The sequence below is a fragment of the Salvia splendens genome, chromosome 10 (genome assembly GCF_004379255.2).
Source record: "Salvia splendens isolate huo1 chromosome 10, SspV2, whole genome shotgun sequence".
Taxonomy (NCBI): domain Eukaryota; kingdom Viridiplantae; phylum Streptophyta; class Magnoliopsida; order Lamiales; family Lamiaceae; genus Salvia; species Salvia splendens.
Genome location: NC_056041.1, coordinates 3,486,316 through 3,504,458, shown reverse-complemented (window position 1 = coordinate 3,504,458; position 18,143 = coordinate 3,486,316). Strand labels below are relative to the sequence as shown.

At 34.8% G+C, this 18,143-nt stretch overlaps 1 protein-coding gene, 2 long non-coding RNA genes and 1 pseudogene across 3 annotated transcripts; 3 read left to right on the top strand and 1 right to left on the bottom strand.

The window, feature by feature from the left end:
• Positions 1-2,591: 2,591 nt before the first annotated feature.
• Positions 2,592-2,965, top strand: LOC121751697. Its single transcript, XR_006040149.1, has 3 exons — positions 2,592-2,700; positions 2,775-2,844; positions 2,921-2,965. It is a non-coding gene; the product is annotated as an uncharacterized LOC121751697 (long non-coding RNA).
• A 1,713-nt stretch (positions 2,966-4,678) lies between these two features.
• LOC121751026 (pectin acetylesterase 11-like) lies at positions 4,679-10,556 on the top strand. Its single transcript, XM_042145725.1, has 13 exons — positions 4,679-4,713; positions 7,064-7,214; positions 7,308-7,390; positions 7,477-7,600; positions 7,983-8,062; positions 8,167-8,256; positions 8,384-8,508; positions 8,913-8,973; positions 9,076-9,129; positions 9,442-9,519; positions 9,610-9,748; positions 9,846-9,982; positions 10,230-10,556. Exons 2-13 carry the CDS (start codon positions 7,067-7,069, stop codon positions 10,317-10,319), a joined length of 1,209 nt encoding a protein of 402 aa, XP_042001659.1. The 5' UTR covers positions 4,679-4,713; positions 7,064-7,066; the 3' UTR covers positions 10,320-10,556.
• A 2,473-nt stretch (positions 10,557-13,029) lies between these two features.
• On the bottom strand, positions 13,030-14,496 carry LOC121751791 (annotated as a pseudogene).
• A 2,058-nt stretch (positions 14,497-16,554) lies between these two features.
• On the top strand, positions 16,555-17,150 carry LOC121752939. The gene is made up of 3 exons (XR_006040326.1): positions 16,555-16,657; positions 16,733-16,802; positions 16,879-17,150. It is a non-coding gene; the product is annotated as an uncharacterized LOC121752939 (long non-coding RNA).
• The last annotated feature ends 993 nt before the right edge of the window (positions 17,151-18,143 follow it).

Genomic DNA, 18,143 nt, shown 5'->3' with positions numbered 1-18,143 from the left:
GTGAGTGAGAAATAGTGGATTAAAGTTGGTCACATTGTAGCTTTTGATAAAGCTAGGAGTTGAAAGTGTAGGGAGTAATTAACAAGTGTTAATTATCCCACATAGGAGATGAGACACATCTTTAAATGTGTATTTACTAAGTGACTTATTACACTTAGTAATTATCGTGGACTAAGATGGGTGAAAGAGCCCACGCGCGCGAACACGCGCGCCGAGCCGAGCCGTACCCTTGGTCTTGGACTTGGATCTTGGCAATTGGTCTTTGGGCTTGGGCTTGTCTCTGGATCCAGACTTAATGTTTTGGACCACCTAAGTTTTGGGCAACAGCCTGATCAACTTGACATGCTGCGCCCTGATCATCAGTTTGATCAACTCGGCCTGCTGCGCCTTGAGCGATGGCTTCAGTAGCCTGATCAACTCGACCTGTTGCGCCTTGAGCGATGGCTTGATCAGAGTCTTGATCAAGTCGAAGTCCACATGTGACGGTTGAACTAGGGCGTGTACCACGTCTAGATTCAAAGTCGACCACTCCAGCTTTCAAACTCGTAACGGCCGGCGGTTACAACCCCGCCATAATGAGCCATGATGACAACCATCAAGGCTGAGTTGACCCCTGCAGTGGACCAAGCCTATAAATAGGCCAGTCATTCCTTGCATTAGGAACACAGAGCATAATATAGAACAACATAATCACAAGCATCATACTCTCTGCATAGTATTCCTTCCCGAAGCTCTGCCCTCTCCTCCAGTTCGCCGGAGCTCTGTTGATTGCGGTGCTGCTTCACCAGAGACGTAGCCATTTTATCTTTGGGGACGACACGGCAAACCGAAAGCACTACCGGGGCCTATCTCGTCTTGCGGAAAGAGGACTCCTCGACTCGGCTAAGTTTATTTCCAGCTCATAGTTTCGAATTCTTTGTAATTCTCAGTTTTAGTTCTTCCTTCTTAGGTTGTATTACGCCCGGTATTGTTTATCTCTTGTAATTCCAGCATTATCCCCAACAATCGCAAGACGAGATATACTTGCCGTTGAAGGATTTGGACCATAATCTGAACTAAAACTTTCGAAACTTTAAACACCTTTTGCTGGAGATGTCGACCGAAGCCAACACAGTCGCTGCTACCACCGCCGCTGTAACTCCATCCACCATGGCGACCACTGGACCTGTCAACACGTCGTCGATTCCGACGATGATGCCCACTCACGGGCGCTATCCATCTTCATCAACAACCCCTTGGGAGTTTGTTAACCCCCTTGGGCACACTGGTGGATCCACCTCGAGTGGATCAGTTAGTTCCACTTTTAGTGGTTCCTTCGGATCCTTTAATGGATCAAGTGCTGGGGCCTTCGGGTCTCACACGAGTGCTGGGGCCTTCGGGTCTCACACGAGTGCTGGGGCCTTCGGGTCTCAAGCGAATGCTGGGGCCTTCGGGTCTCATGCGGGTGCTAGTCCCTTCGGGGTTGGTACGACCATGGCGGGCTCTATGCCCAACATGAATAGTGGGGGCTCTATGCCCAACCACGTTGTTGGCTCCTTCGGGGGCAACGGAATTGGTTCCTTCCATGGACCAAGTTCGGCACCTTTAGTACCAAGAATAATGCCACCTGCAGAGAAACCACCAAAGTTTGGAGGATCTGACTTCAAAAGGTGGTACCAAAAGATGTTGTTCTACTTGACAACATTGGGCGTCGCCAACTTCCTCATGGAAAACGAGCTGCCCGCGCCAAGCGATCAAGAGACTAGGCTCGAAGTCATGATGGACTATGAAGCTTGGAGAAAAGGAGATTATCTTTGTAAAAATTTCATTCTAAGTGCTTTAGATGATAGTTTGTATAATGTATACTCCGTTGTAACCACATCAAAAGAGATGTGGGAAAGCCTAGAAAGAAAGTACCGCATAGATAATGCTGCAGGTACTGAAAAAGGTGTAGCATCCAAATTTATGGACTACAAGATGGTCGACTCTCGACCCATCATGGAGCAAGTTCAAGAGCTCCAAATGATCATGCACGCACTAGTGGCTGAAGGGATGACCTTGCCCGATAAATTCTTAAGGTGCACGATCATTGACAAGCTTCCTCCTAGTTGGAAGGAATTCAAGAGCTATCTCAAACACAAGCGAAAGGAGATGACTCTTGAAGACTTGATCGTGAAATTGTGCATTGAGGCTGATGTGCGCAAAAGCGAACAAAAGGCTAGGGTTTTAGCCCACTTGAAGGCAAGGCCAATCTGTTGGAACGGGGCGGGGTCCCTCCAACAAACGCCCTCGCCCAAGTCAAAAGGATAAAGGGAAGGGAAAGCAGCCTGCAAAGAAATTTGAAGGCGAATGCTACAAGTGTGGCAAAACTGACCACTTTGCCAAAGACTGCCGCAGCAGAAAGAATGTGGCAAAGATGAGCAGCAACCCTGCTTTCACTTTAGTACTTTCCTCCCGTATCAGAACTCTGTTTATATTTTTTCTATAACATCCCACACATCCCTTTTCAAACACCAAAATGCGTCTTCTTTTGCCTGTTTATATGTATAAAGTCTAACAATTGGCTATAACAGTCAAAGGTCTAGATAGCAACAAGTTGAAAAGAAATTAGACCTCAGAGACACAATCAAGGATGGAACTCGTCTCTTCCTCCTTGATGAAGGAATTCGTAGACAGCTTCTTCTTGCTCTTACTGAAGACTCAAAACTTCATATACAAGAGGTTTGTAAAAGTGTAACAAGTCACTTATCTTTACTAGATCTCATCAATCTTACAGCAGCACTGTGTTTTTTCAGCTTGTAGATGTGTACAGACTGCTCGAGGACCAGATTGATGTACCTTCAGTAGCTCTGCAAGTTGCACAAGGTAAGACTTTGGTGTATATGGAATGGAAACTCTGGTGACTTGACATTTTTGACATATGGAACCATCAATTCTGCAGATCTTCCTTCTGTTGCTCGGGATGTAATACTTTCGTGGAGCGCGTTATCTGCTTTATAGAAGTATTTAAGGGTTTATTTTTCAAATTTTTTGAGGAGAATCAACAATGGGTTTCCATCATGTTGCTACAATCACAAACGGGCCATTTTTTTTTCTACTTTTACCTGGGAAAATTTACTGAAAATGATCAATTTTAGTCAAATTTTGTTTCGTCCCACAATATAAGTCGCCCGTAAAAATCATAAATTATAAGTGTTCTCACTGGTCTAATTTATTGTGTCTTAAGGCATATGAAAAATAATACGAGCACGAGATTGCCAATAAAGTTTATCAATAATATCGACCTACTTAGCAAAGAATTTGACCTAAATTTGCCCTTTTAATTATTATTAATTAAAATCTGCATATTTTTTAAAAGATATGCTGGGCCCTACGTTTTGAAAAGATACTTGTGGCTGAATATTTGATATATTTAGTCAATGTTCTTGAGTGGAACGAGATTTTAGAAAGAGTGGTTAAGTGGAGTAAGTAGAGAGAAAAATATTGTTGAATATTTTAATGAGAGATCATAGATGAGATAGAAAAATATTTATTTCCAAATATAAAAAGTGGAAATCTTGAGTGAGACAAACTAACAAGAAAATGCGAACATCTTGAATGGGACAGAGAAAATATATTTTCTCATAAAACATGTACATGAAGCATAGCTCATTATTTAGGAAGAAAGTCACCCCGTTTGCTTAAGTCCTGAACTTGACTTTATTCCGATCTTAAAATAACATTTGGGAGAAACACTTTTTTAAAATAAATTAACATATTAATCAGACTTTAGACAATCATTTAACTACGTAAAAAAATGCAAACTGAGAACTAATTCATTGTCCCAACAAATGCTAAAATTCATTAAACAAATCCGAAATTTAATAAGTCAAACTGAGAACTAATTCATTGTCCCAACAAATCTATACTTTCTCTTTGTATTTTATAAAGCACAGCCTAACGTTTCCTTTTTCATTTAATTTCCTTTTTCATTTAATCAACCTAACGTCTCTCTACTCTGCCTTCTCTATCTCTCATTTTCAAATTGGAGCAACCCTAACGTCTCTCTCTCCCTTCTCTGCCATTGGAGTCTACACCACTGCTTCGCCCCCAAATAGCGTCATTTTCTCTGGAATTAGGTAGATCTGGAATTGCAATTTCAGCTTCTCGTTTTTTTTTCGTCTCTTCTTCTTATCTCCGTTCGTCTCAAGTCCCCTCTGCAAAACCAGTCAAGAGAAGAAAATTTACACAGCATCTTTTAAAATCTCTTTGCCTCGTCCTTTCTTCAGTGCCGTTTCTGTAGCTCTAGCGTTTATTCTAGGTGACTGCATGTTTCAGATCTCTAGTTAATTTGCATGTTTTGTCTGTTTTTTATTTGGATTTCTGTTTCTTATGCCCCACCTTACTCGCCATTCTGCTCGTGGAGTATTGAAATTTTATCTATGAATTTTGAATTACTTTGTATTTTTCTCGGTAATTTGTTCATGTCATAGTCCAAAGAGATCCAATCTGTGATTTCTTTCTCTCTTTTCCTAATTTATTTTCAAATTTCATCCAGATTACATAAGCTTCACTTTTACATGACAGAGTGACTAAAATAACAAGTATTTTCTAATTTAAAATTTGCAAACTTAAAAATCAAACGAATTACATATTCATCTATTTCTCTTTATTTATTGTTTCTTTGAAAACAGATGTAATATGTGACTAACAAGTTATTTTACTTGCTTGCAGCTGAAGTTGGGTGTTTTGAAGGTAAGCACTTCTCACAATTTTCTATCTTCGTCTGCTTATTTTTCTTCTATTGTCTTTATTCATGTTTCACTGCAGAAATTGGTTACAAATGTTGATTTCAAAAATTTAACTTCACTTTAATATAAACTTCAAAAAACCTCACTTTCATTTTGGTTAATGGATGATTTTTGGTTTGTCTGGTGTCTTTACAATACTTTGTGTTTTAAACACTGTAGCTTTCTTTTGAACAAATTATATTAGGATAGCCCTCACTGATTTTTTACTTCTTGTGTTAGCATTGTTCATTCTCCACTAGAATTTGTTTTTCTTATCTGAATAAGAAATAAGTGAAACAATGATTGATCTGAATTATACTAGTACATCACGTGTATAATGATATTACATCCCAATTATAATTTTTTTCTATTTTTTCTTACTTGAGCTATTGCGAATGTGTGGTAGTCACTGCATTATTGACTTTAGTAGTAGTTGGTTTCAGATCTGCAATTAAGATAATCTTCATTCAGGAAAAAATTACTTTATTCAGAAAAAATCATTAATTGTTAGTGCTTGTTTGGCAGAGACCTAATAATTCCAAAGTAGCAAAATTATTAGGCCTTAACATCAGTTTGGTAGCCAACCCTTGGGTAAACAAATTAATTCATCTGTGTGGCCTGTGTTTTTAATCTGCTCGACCAAAATTAGTTCTTCTTTCGTGATATGCAATCGTAGTGATTCTAGTGAATGGATGCGATTGTATATCTGTCTCGTTTTTTGGAACCCGATACTAATGCCTTTGACTAAAGTAACCCTCCACGTCTACCCCTCCACTCCCCCTCTCCCTTTACCGTCTTCACTCTCCCCGCTTTTTGATTTTGTTTTTGAAGTTTTTTTTTGGATTTGGATTTTTTATTGTGTTTTTGTATATTTCTTTTACAGCAATTCATTGTTTTTATAGACTTTTTATTATTCACGTTTTTTTTATTTTGTTTTTGTTGATTTTTTATTTTTTCAGATTTTTTTTATTTTGTTTTTGTTGATTTTTTATCATTCAGATTTTTTATTTGATTTTTTTTTTGAATTTCTTCTATAGCTACTCATTGTTTTTATAGATTTTTTTGTTCGATTTTGTTTTTATTGATGCTTTATTATTCAGATTTTATTTTGATTTTGATTTTGTTGATTTTTTATTATTCAGATTTTTTTTCGATTTTGTTTTTGTAGATTTCTTCTATAGCTACTAATTGTTTTTGTAGTTTTTTTGGATTTGAATTCTTTTTATTGTGTTTTTTGTATATTTCTTTTACAACAATTTATTGTTTTTATGGACATTTTATTATTCAGGTATTTTTTTTTAATTTTGTGTTTGTTGATTTTTTATTATTTCAGATTTTTTTGATTTTGTTTTTGTTGATTTTTTATCAATCAGGTATTTTTTTTGTGAATTTCTTCTATAGCTACTCATTGTTTTTATAGATTTTTTATTATTTATATTTTTTTGTTCGATTTTGTTTTTATCGATGCTTTATTATTCGGATTTTTTTTTCGATTTTGTTTTTATAGATTTCTTCTATACCTACTCATTGTTTTTGTAGTTATTTTTGGATTTGGATTTTTTATTGTGTAGATTTCTTCTATAGATAACTACTCATTGTTCTTGTAGTTTTTTTTTTTGGATTTGGATTTTTTTATTTTGTTTTTGTACATTTCTTTTACATCAATTCATTGTTTTTTTAATATTTTTTCGACTGTGTTTACAACATAATCAGTAGTCACAATTAATATAATCAAATATATTGACTTATAGCATAGATTAGTTACGGATTATTTAATTATGCTTAAATTCGTCGAAGGCCCAAATCAGGAGGGGTAGTTTGGTAGGGTAGATAGCTCATCTATCTTGGGGTTATATAAACAAAAATGACATAAAGTAGTCACAATTGGTAAGAATCTATACATCATGTACCAGAACTACTAACTACTAAGGGTATATTTTATACATTATCTTAAATTTTATCTTAATAGACCTGGTATTTTTAGATCATGAATAGATGTACTAAACTCTGTAATACACAATCGACTCATTATACACAAATAGATGTACTAAACTCTGTAATACATTTTTCAATACTATTGCCCATCAAATGTCTCATCTGTGTAATTGGTTCTCACGATTTTGGAGATTTTTTTTAACTTATTCTGTTGTATTTAAATTTGTCATTAATACATAATACCTAACTTGTTTTCTTAATTATTGTCTCTTAACAAGTGATTATACGTGGTATATGTAATTATATTTCAGTATTATATGTTATTTTGGGTATAATCCACGATGATGTTCATATCCTGGGTGTTGATTTTTTGTACACAGAAAATGACTGTGAGAAGTGAGATACATGGGCAAACCACGTCTTGCGTGACAATATATCTTGGTCTCGCGCTCCTTGCTTCAATAATAGCCCAAGTCAATGGCCAGATGGTGCCTCTTACGATAATTGATAAAGCACAAGAAAAGCTCGCAAGTATATATATAAGACAAACCACTCTAAAGTTTATTTATTTATTAAATTAAAAATAGGTTGCTAATTAATTAAATTTTACATTTCCCATCGTAGTTTGTATAGATGGGACTCCAGGAGGTTACCATTTTGATCCAAGATTTGGCGATGGAGCTAATAATTGGATTATCATGTTAATGGTTTGACTTGTATTACTTTGATGAATTATTTTTTAAAATAAAAGTTCCCTATTTTTGAATTAACTGATGTTTTATTATTTTGTAAGGGTGGTGGATGGTGTGGTCTTAATATTTGCCAATACAGAATTGGGAAAGATCTTGGCAGTACAACTAACATCCCACCTCAAAATTTTGAAGGAATTTTATCTTCGGATCAATCAATTAATCCAGGTAACATACTATTTCAAATTTGTGTTTTTATTGAGATTTATCATTGTTTAAGGTTGAAACTGGAGGTAATTGTTGGAAAATCACGGTGTTTGATCAAATTTTGTTCCAACCCGCAATTTGTTCTCAAAATATCTCGTGATTATTTTTTTGTGTGAAGATGTATCTGATATTGAAATGATAGTAAAAAAAATCGTATTGGACACCACCGCCGATTATTCATAATGAAAGCATGTCGTTTGATTGAAAATATGAACAATATAATTGAGAACAAATCCAAACTTCTTGAATTTTATAGGAGATTTTCAAAATTGCGCAACAAATCAGAATATAACAAAATTCTATGATTATTTTAGCAATTTAACAGCAAATTTAAATATCTCAGACTTTTATAATTGGAATAGAGTTTTCATCCGATATTGTGATGGTGGGTCATTCATGGGAGATGCTCAAAGAGATGATAATGTAAGTCATACCATAATATCATTGCATTATTATTTAATTGATTATTTGAAATTCCGACTCCATAATAGCGTATGTTTCCTAATAAATCTAATTTATATTGACAGGGACACATTGTGGAACTTAGGGGATTAAGAGTTTTTACTGCGGTAATGGATGAGCTGTTGAACGTAAAAGGAATGAAAAAAACAGAAAATGTATGATTATTTACTTATGAGTTTTTAATCACTATAGATTTATTATCCCTATATATAATTTTGACAAAATCGTAGAAGTAATATGCTAATAAAAAATCTCTTACCTAAATGTTGATTAAATTTACAGGCTATTCTTGCCGGTGGTTCGGCTGGTGCACTAGCTGCTATATTACTTTGTGATCGGTACCGAGCACTTATACCTGATGCTAAGAGAGTGAAATGTTTGTCGCAATCTGGTTTCTTCATTCGAGCGTGAGATTTTCAATCTAAATTTATTTGCGCAATAGTTGAAAAATCATTAAAATTTGGATTTGTTCGCAAGACAAAATTTTATAGTGCAATTGGATATGATATGACAACTGATAATAAATCATACATATGCGTCTGCTGGTGAACTAAATGACATCTTCAATGAATATAAAAAACAATGACTATGAGTGTAAAACAACTACATGTGTATGAGACCGAATTATTCCTCATTTTAAATGCGAACAAATCCAAGCTTTATAGTCTTCCGTCTGATTTTTGGTTTACAGGACAAACCACAATTTAATTAAATTTCATGTTTTTTTGGGTAAATTACTTGAATTATAGTAGTTCATATATACTTATATTGGCTGCCATCATTAAACCTTTTTGTGTTTATCTAAAAACAGAAAAGATTTACCTGATGCCAACAGAAGAGAAGGGGGTTTCGCACATATTATTGATTTCCATGTACTGTATTTCAACGAGAAATATTTAATTACACATCTCAATATTATTTTTATGTATTCTTTCCTTGCACAATTGACATTTGCTTTTTGTTCTTATATGTAGAATATGATCGATGCATTGCCCAAGTCATGCACCTCCAAAATGAATGCAAGTTTGGTAAGTGAAGGTAGTACTAGATATGCATGTATATAATATATCTGATAAAAAATAGTGTCTCCTTCCATAAAAAATAGTCCCACGATATCAATTTTGGAATCTTTTTAAACCATAGTATCATTACACTACTGAGGATATATATAGGTCTCACCATTCACTTTTTGTATGTTTCTAGTCCTATATGTACTTTACTGATTTCGTATTAAAACTTGTGTCGTTCCAAAATCTCGACTTTTGGGGAACATGGATGGGGTATTGTTTATATTAAGAGTTAAAAGACGATTTATTTATTTGTTGGATAATGTTTTGCAGTGCCTATTTCCAGAATATGTGGTTGGAGATGTTCAGACACCACTCTTCTTATTGAACCCCATTTTTGATACATTTCAGGTAATTTTAGTATAATAGAACAAATTGAGAAGAATTAAAGAAATATTTGGGTTAAACAATTTTATTTTTTGTCACATAAAATTACATCAGCTACAACATTTGGTGAGACCAAATCCTCCTGAGCTTGATGGGTGGAACACTACTTGCATCAATAATTCACTTGATCCATCTCATCCTCCTTGTCCTGATCTCACTAGATGCACACCATCCCAAATGCAACTTGTAAAAGGTGTAGTAGTATTTTTAATTCCTTACAAAACTATAGTAATATTATACTATGATGCAAAATTTAAATGAAATCTGATTTATGTCAAATTTAATTACAGATTATGGGGGTGCACTTTTAGATGCAATAAATGAAATTCAAGACATTCCATCAAGAGGGCTCTTTTTAAGCTCTTGCTATGCTCATGATTTTGTTCCGGCTACTTGGAGTGCAGCATCCTACAGACTGCAAGATAAGGTAACTCTTCTGATTACCATCTCTGTTCACGAAAACAGGTCTAATTTCACTATTTTGGTCTGTTTCTATCCAAACTAATTTTTATCTAGTTTTCATTAAAATCTACCACCAAGATTTTTTTTGTGGACGAGGGTAGTATATATGTTTTTAAAATAATTAAATGTAAATCGGAGTCCCTCTTTTAGTATATTTATTTCATTTCAAGGTAGGAAGACATCAATTACTTAAATTTCTTGTATGTTTGCAGACTATTTCACAAGCCTTTTCTGATTGGTATTTCGATCGAAGTCCTGCTAAAATGATAGACAACAGGATCGATGCTCCTCTGAAGTGTTGATTTTGGTATTTCGATTGAAACAATCGGATTGATGCTCCTATTTAATGACTGCTAACCAGTACTAGTGTTTGGTTTCTTATTTAGTGCATCTTCATGGCCCAATGCAGGCTGAAATCTGTTTGGTTTACTTTAATGATGTATGTGTGTTATATATGCTTATAATGTTTATTACCAACATTTCATGGTAAAATATTTCTATAACTTTATTATAAAAAAATACGCCGTAGTGTTCTTGAATCTTGATAAATCTTAACTACTTTTTTTAAAATAATTTTTTGATGGTATGATTACACTATTGAACTATTAAATGTTGTCAATTATGGAGTACTATATCAGTATATTGCTGATGTGTGTTTATTGTTGATGCGTGTTTGTAGTTTTTGCAGATTTTTAATTAATATTTATAGACTAATTTTAATAAATAGTTTTATAATAGTATTATAAATCTTGAATGAAATATAATGGATCGCACGGGTGATATACTAGAATAAAATAGAAGTAGTTTCTTCATTATTTGTGTACAAGTCTCTTTATAAGGATGTGATGCGACGTTATTCGATTTAGTATTTATTATTAGTATTTGAAAGCTTAATCAAGCAAACTATAATACTCCCAATATAGTCTAAACTATTCGACGTTATTTGATTTTAGTATTTATTATTAGTATTTCAAATCGATTTTCTAACACTAACAAAATACATTTACATATATCAAAATGCTGGTGCATAGAAAAAAAAACTTTATGCATTAATAATTTGCAATTATAAAAAAATCTACTCTACTCTATTTGTCCAATAAATATAGACACTCTTTCCATATTGGTCCATCTCATAAAAATATTCCACTTCTATTTTTGAAAATCTTTTTCTATCTAATGAGATGGTTCTCATCCTTTACTTCACTAACAATATAAAAAAAATTTATATCTATTTCTCTCATACTTGTGTATTAAAACTCACAAGTGATATCGTTCCAAAAGTATCAATTTTTATAAGACGGGTGTATATAAAGCGCCTATTTATTAAGACTAATATAAAAGTGTAAGGTTTTATTAAAAGTATTACAATAGATAATATATAGGTAGTTATTAAGACACATAAAATGCACTTATTATTGTTGTAATAGAGCATGCGCATCATAAGTTACAGGTTTATTTCATAAATCATTGAATCAGGCGTGATTTGTGAGGTGGCGGTGAGTTCCGATAGGTTTCACAAAACTTATAACACCGGTCACCACAGTAACTCTGACCATTACAAGCGTCATAGCAATTTTGCATGCAAAGAGGGTAATAGTCACCGTCGATAATTTGCGCCGTTGCGTAATTAGCAGCAATTATAAGGACTATTAAAATTATAACCACATTTCCCATTCTTGACGATTTCATATTTGCTAACTATTTCTACTATTTTTTCTATGGAGAAGATAAATAAATATATATGAGGGTGCATTTTTCTATACAGTTTTGCGTTTATATATACTACTTTTCATTCACCTCTCATTTATTTATGGTAACGTAAATAATTAATTTTCAGGAGAGGGGGTTGTCAAATTTAAGGTATTTAATGAAAATTAATGTTACAACTCAGCCAGCGAAACCATATTCTAGTGGAGACACCTCAATGAGAAAATATTCCATGGTCTTGGTACACCAAGTTGGCAATATAACTTGGTGTTACTAATTAATGCACAATTGGTAAAGTAAGAGAGAAAAAATGGTAAAGTAAGAAAGAGAATGAAAAATGAATAAAGTAAGAAAGAGGAAGAGAAAAAGTAGTAAAATTAGTGTCAGTGGATTGTGAGGTCCACGCCTAAAAATAGAAAATTTCTAAAATTTCTATTTTTAAGAGACAGGTCCAAAATGAAAATGGTTTCTATTTTTAAAATATGGAGGTAGTATGTACTTAGTAACTTAGTATGAAAGTAAAAATTAAATTATAACTATTTAAGTACGTAAATATATTTATACATAGGAGGAAAAAATATTACTAGCAATTTTTATATTTTAAGATTATACAATATTCGATAAAAGTGCTTTAATAAATTTTTTAAGATTTTAATTCATTAAATAGGTTGTATATTTACTTAGTAACTTAATATGAAAATAAAAATTAAATTATAACTATATAAGTGTGTCAATATATTTATATATAGGAAGAAAAAATATTGACAATTTTCATATTTTAAGAATTAAGATTATGCAATATTCTATAAAAATGGTTTAATAAGTATCTTCTAAAAATATTTGCATTAGTTGGTATGTCTAGTTATTTATATTTCCATTTGTCAAAAATTAAATGGTTGAATAAACCACCTTATAATGACACTTTGGTGTATTTTCTCAAAAACTAGGCGGTGCAAACAAATAGAAGAGTTTTGCTTTTGCATCATAATCGGAGGTAAAGACGACTTAAGATAGAAACTAGTACATTGTATGTTTCCAAAAGTTAATTTGTTAAATCCTTGATATAGAGTGGGACGTTGTGTATTGTTCAAATAATCCAGACCATAATAAAAAAGTATGCAAAGTTCGTTTTGTAAACGACCATTAGCCCTAAATCATATCACAAATTTTCGTATAGTATAACATGCATATTAACTACGATGGTTTGAAAATTTATTGCTCAAGTATTAAATATGAAATTGTGATAAATGTTACAAAAAAATTGTTGAGATAAACTTTCATAGTCAAATAGCCTTATTGGTAACTTCATGTAAACTTGTCAATATTGATTACCCAATCTTGGTCTAATACAGTTAGTATAAAGCAATTAAATTTTTTTGGGTAGTGACAAATTCAGGGAATGGTCCAAGATGTAGTAGTGGAATTCCTATTTGAAGATGGCAAATCCATATACCTTTTCCAATCATGGATGATCATGGTAAGATCATGCATCTTGTTTTGAATGCCTATGCAGCAATTGGCATGCATGGTGATCACCTCATCCAAATCCTTGTTGGGTTCACAGAATCCCCCGAAGTAGGCCGCATCCAAGAAACGGAACTCTAACCCGATTTGGTGGACTAACAAGTTTCCCTTTATCATGTTCAACACGTCTTGGTCGTGTTTGCCTGGGAAATACTCCCGCGCATTGTACCAATACTTGTATAACTCGATGGTCCTGTTGTTGGATTTCACGTACGTCAACCCTGTATTCGCGGTGTTGCTCACATCATTGTAGTTGGCGATGTAGTGGTCGCACGACATCTCGATATCCCCATCGGCGTAGAATTTTTTGAATGGATTTCTAAACCACATCACATATGCATCCTAAATGTTATAAAGTGAAAAAAGATCAATATAAATACTACTCCAAAATTGCGTTGTAATTGCAATTTTTTGGAATTTGGTTAAAATTAGATTTGAAGTTTATAATATTCTTCATTTGTTTGGTAAAATTACATAATTGATGTAACTATTTGTACCGTATAAATGAAGTCGTATCCCAATTCAAGAACAGTGCGCATAAATTTTTTTTGAATGGATTTCTAAACCACATTACATCTGCATCCTAAATGTTGTTGGCAATTGAAACATAAAATAAACGTAACAATATCACATATTGATGGACACAAAGAGCTTAATCCACTATATAAGTCTCACTCATGGGCCTCTCCTCCTATCACCAATTGACAATATAATGCATTGTAATTGCAACTTTTTGGAATTTGGTTAAATTAGATTTGAAGTTATAATACTCTTATTCGATTCCAAATAATTGGTTTGGTAAAATTGCATAATTGATGTAACTATTTGTACCGTGTAAATGAAGTCGTATCCCAATTCAAGAACAGTGCGCAGAAGCTCAATCTTTCGCCACGTCATCTTCAGATAATCCTCGCTCATGAAATACGCCTCGCCGGAGAAGTCCACGCCCTCCGTCGTGACAGCGTAGCAGTGGAGGTGCGTCGCTGCCTTGCAACGCTCGTACGCTGTCTTGTCGAACGCGTAGACCACTAAGTGATCCAAGAGGTGCGCCGTTCCATTTCCGATCTTGAAGCTCTCCACAAATAGATCGAAGACGGAATTTGGTTCCGTCCACGCTGCGTTTAGATTCGTGATTATCACCGTCCGGTTGTCCTTCATCACTGCACTTCTCAACGTCTTCTCCAATTCGATATTCTCATCTTTTGCTTGTGGGTACTTGACCTGAAAATTTTGGATATCCAATCCCATTTTATAATTTTATAATAAAATATGAGTAGATTGAACGTAAATATGAGTATATTGTCACCAATTTACAAAAAATATCTTACATGCAATCAAATAATTATAAGAAAGTGATGAGACGCGTACCAAAGAAGTAGGTGGCGGAATAGGCGACGTGTATTGATGAAACGAAAACAAATTAGCATTGGAATTAAGGTTTCGAAAAAACATGATAGGATAGTTAGATTGGTTGAGAATAAGGAGGGTTGTGTTGGAATCTTGATTTAAGATGTCCGGTCAACAATGTTTGACGAATAATAAATGTGACGAGACATTTAATTTTGGAGAATTAAATGATATAGCGTCGATCTACGTTCCGCGTAAATGACCGTAGTATATTCACTTTCTCAAATCCGATTCTCGGTGAGTGAGAAATAATGGATTAAAGTTGGTCACATTGTAGCTTTTGATAAAGCTAGGAGTTGAAAGTGTAGGGAGTAATTAACAAGTGTTAATTATCCCACATAGGAGATGAGACACATCTTTAAATGTGTATTTACTAAGTGACTTATTACACTTAGTAATTATCGTGGACTAAGATGGGTGAAAGAGCCCACGCGCGCGAACACGCGCGCCGAGCCGAGCCGTACCCTTGGTCTTGGACTTGGATCTTGGCAATTGGTCTTTGGGCTTGGGCTTGTCTCTGGATCCAGACTTAATGTTTTGGACCACCTAAGTTTTGGGCAGCAGCCTGATCAACTTGACATGCTGCGCCCTGATCAGCAGTTTGATCAACTCGGCCTGCTGCGCCTTGAGCGATGGCTTCAGTAGTTCCACTTTTAGTGGTTCCTTCGGATCCTTTAATGGATCAAGTGCTGGGGTCTTCGGGTCTCACACGAGTGCTGGGGCCTTCGGGTCTGAAGCGAATGCTGGGGCCTTCGGGTCTCATGCGGGTGCTAGTCCCTTCGGGGTTGGTACGACCATGGCGGGCTCTATGCCCAACATGAATAGTGGGGGCTCTATGCCCAACCACGTTGTTGGCTCCTTCGGGGGCAACAGAATTGGTTCCTTCCATGGACCAAGTTCGGCACCTTTAGTACCAAGAATGATGCCACCTGCCGAGAAACCACCAAAGTTTGGAGGATCTGACTTCAAAAGGTGGTACCAAAAGATGTTGTTCTACTTGACAACATTGGGCGTCGCCAACTTCCTCATGGAAAACGAGCTGCCCGCGCCAAGCGATCAAGAGACTAGGCTCGAAGTCATGATGGACTATGAAGCTTGGAGAAAAGGAGATTATCTTTGTAAAAATTTCATTCTAAGTGCTTTAGATGATAGTTTGTATAATGTATACTCCGTTGTAACCACATCAAAAGAGATGTGGGAAAGCCTAGAAAGAAAGTACCGCATAGATAATGCTGCAGGTACTGAAAAAGGTGTAGCATCCAAATTTATGGACTACAAGATGGAGCAAGTTCAAGAGCTCCAAATGATCATGCACGCACTAGTGGCTGAAGGGATGACCTTGCCCGACAAATTCTTAAGGTGCACGATCATTGACAAGCTTCCTCCTAGTTGGAAGGAATTCAAGAGCTATCTCAAACATAAGCGAAAGGAGATGACTCTTGAAGACTTGATCGTGAAATTGTGCATTGAGGCTGATGTGCGCAAAAGCGAACAAAAGGCTAGGGTTTTAGCCCACTTGAAGGCAAGGCCAATCTGTTGGAACGGGGCGGGGTCCCTCCAACAAACGCCCTCGCCCAAGTCAAAAGGATAAAGGGAAGGGAAAGCAGCCTGCAAAGAAATTTGAAGGCGAATGCTACAAGTGTGGCAAAACTGACCACTTTGCCAAAGACTGCCGCAGCAGAAAGAATGTGGCAAAGATGAGCAGCAACCCTGCTTTCACTTTAGTACTTTCCTCCCGTATCAGAACTCTGTTTATATTTTTTCTATAACATCCCACACATCCCTTTTCAAACACCAAAATGCGTCTTCTTTTGCCTGTTTATATGTATAAAGTCTAACAATTGGCTATAACAGTCAAAGGTCTAGATAGCAACAAGTTGAAAAGAAATTAGACCTCAGAGACACAATCAAGGATGGAACTCGTCTCTTCCTCCTTGATGAAGGAATTCGTAGACAGCTTCTTCTTGCTCTTACTGAAGACTCAAAACTTCATATACAAGAGGTTTGTAAAAGTGTAACAAGTCACTTATCTTTACTAGATCTCATCAATCTTACAGCAGCACTGTGTTTTTTTCAGCTTGTAGATGTGTACAGACTGCTCGAGGACCAGATTGATGTACCTTCAGTAGCTCTGCAAGTTGCACAAGGTAAGACTTTGGTGTATATGGAATGGAAACTCTGGTGACTTGACATTTTTGACATATGGAACCATCAATTCTGCAGATCTTCCTTCTGTTGCTCGGGATGTAATACTTTCGTGGAGCGCGTCAGTGTTATCCGAGAGATGAGCTCATCTTTTGGTATTTTATTACTTCTCCCTGCCTAGAATCTCATGTTTTCTTTTTGTTGCAGGGTGTATATCAGTTTAATTAACATTTGTACATAAACATCAATTTTCTGTATATAGAAATACCATAATGTAAGTAAATGAGGTGGTCAATCTATGGAGAGACGTTATCTGCTTTATAGAAGTATTTAAGGGTTTATTTTTCAAATTTTTTGAGGAGAATCAACAATGGGTTTCCATCATGTTGCTACAATCACAAACGGGCCATTTTTTTTTCTACTTTTACCTGGGAAAATTTACTGAAAATGATCAATTTTAGTCAAATTTTGTTTCGTCCCACAATATAAGTCGCCCGTAAAAATCATAAATTATAAGTGTTCTCACTGGTCTAATTTATTGTGTCTTAAGGCATATGAAAAATAATACGAGCACGAGATTGCCAATAAAGTTTATCAATAATATCGACCTACTTAGCAAAGAATTTGACCTAAATTTGCCCTTTTAATTATTATTAATTAAAATCTGCATATTTTTTAAAAGATATGCTGGGCCCTACGTTTTGAAAAGATACTTGTGGCTGAATATTTGATATATTTAGTCAATGTTCTTGAGTGGAACGAGATTTTAGAAAGAGTGGTTAAGTGGAGTAAGTAGAGAGAAAAATATTGTTGAATATTTTAATGAGAGATCATAGATGAGATAGAAAAATATTTATTTCCAAATATAAAAAGTGGAAATCTTGAGTGAGACAAACTAACAAGAAAATGCGAACATCTTGAATGGGACAGAGAAAATATATTTTCTCATAAAACATGTACATGAAGCATAGCTCATTATTTAGGAAGAAAGTCACCCCGTTTGCTTAAGTCCTGAACTTGACTTTATTCCGATCTTAAAATAACATTTGGGAGAAACACTTTTTTAAAATAAATTAACATATTAATCAGACTTTAGACAATCATTTAACTACGTAAAAAAATGCAAACTGAGAACTAATTCATTGTCCCAACAAATGCTAAAATTCATTAAACAAATCCGAAATTTAATAAGTCAAACTGAGAACTAATTCATTGTCCCAACAAATCTATACTTTCTCTTTGTATTTTATAAAGCACAGCCTAACGTTTCCTTTTTCATTTAATTTCCTTTTTCATTTAATCAACCTAACGTCTCTCTACTCTGCCTTCTCTATCTCTCATTT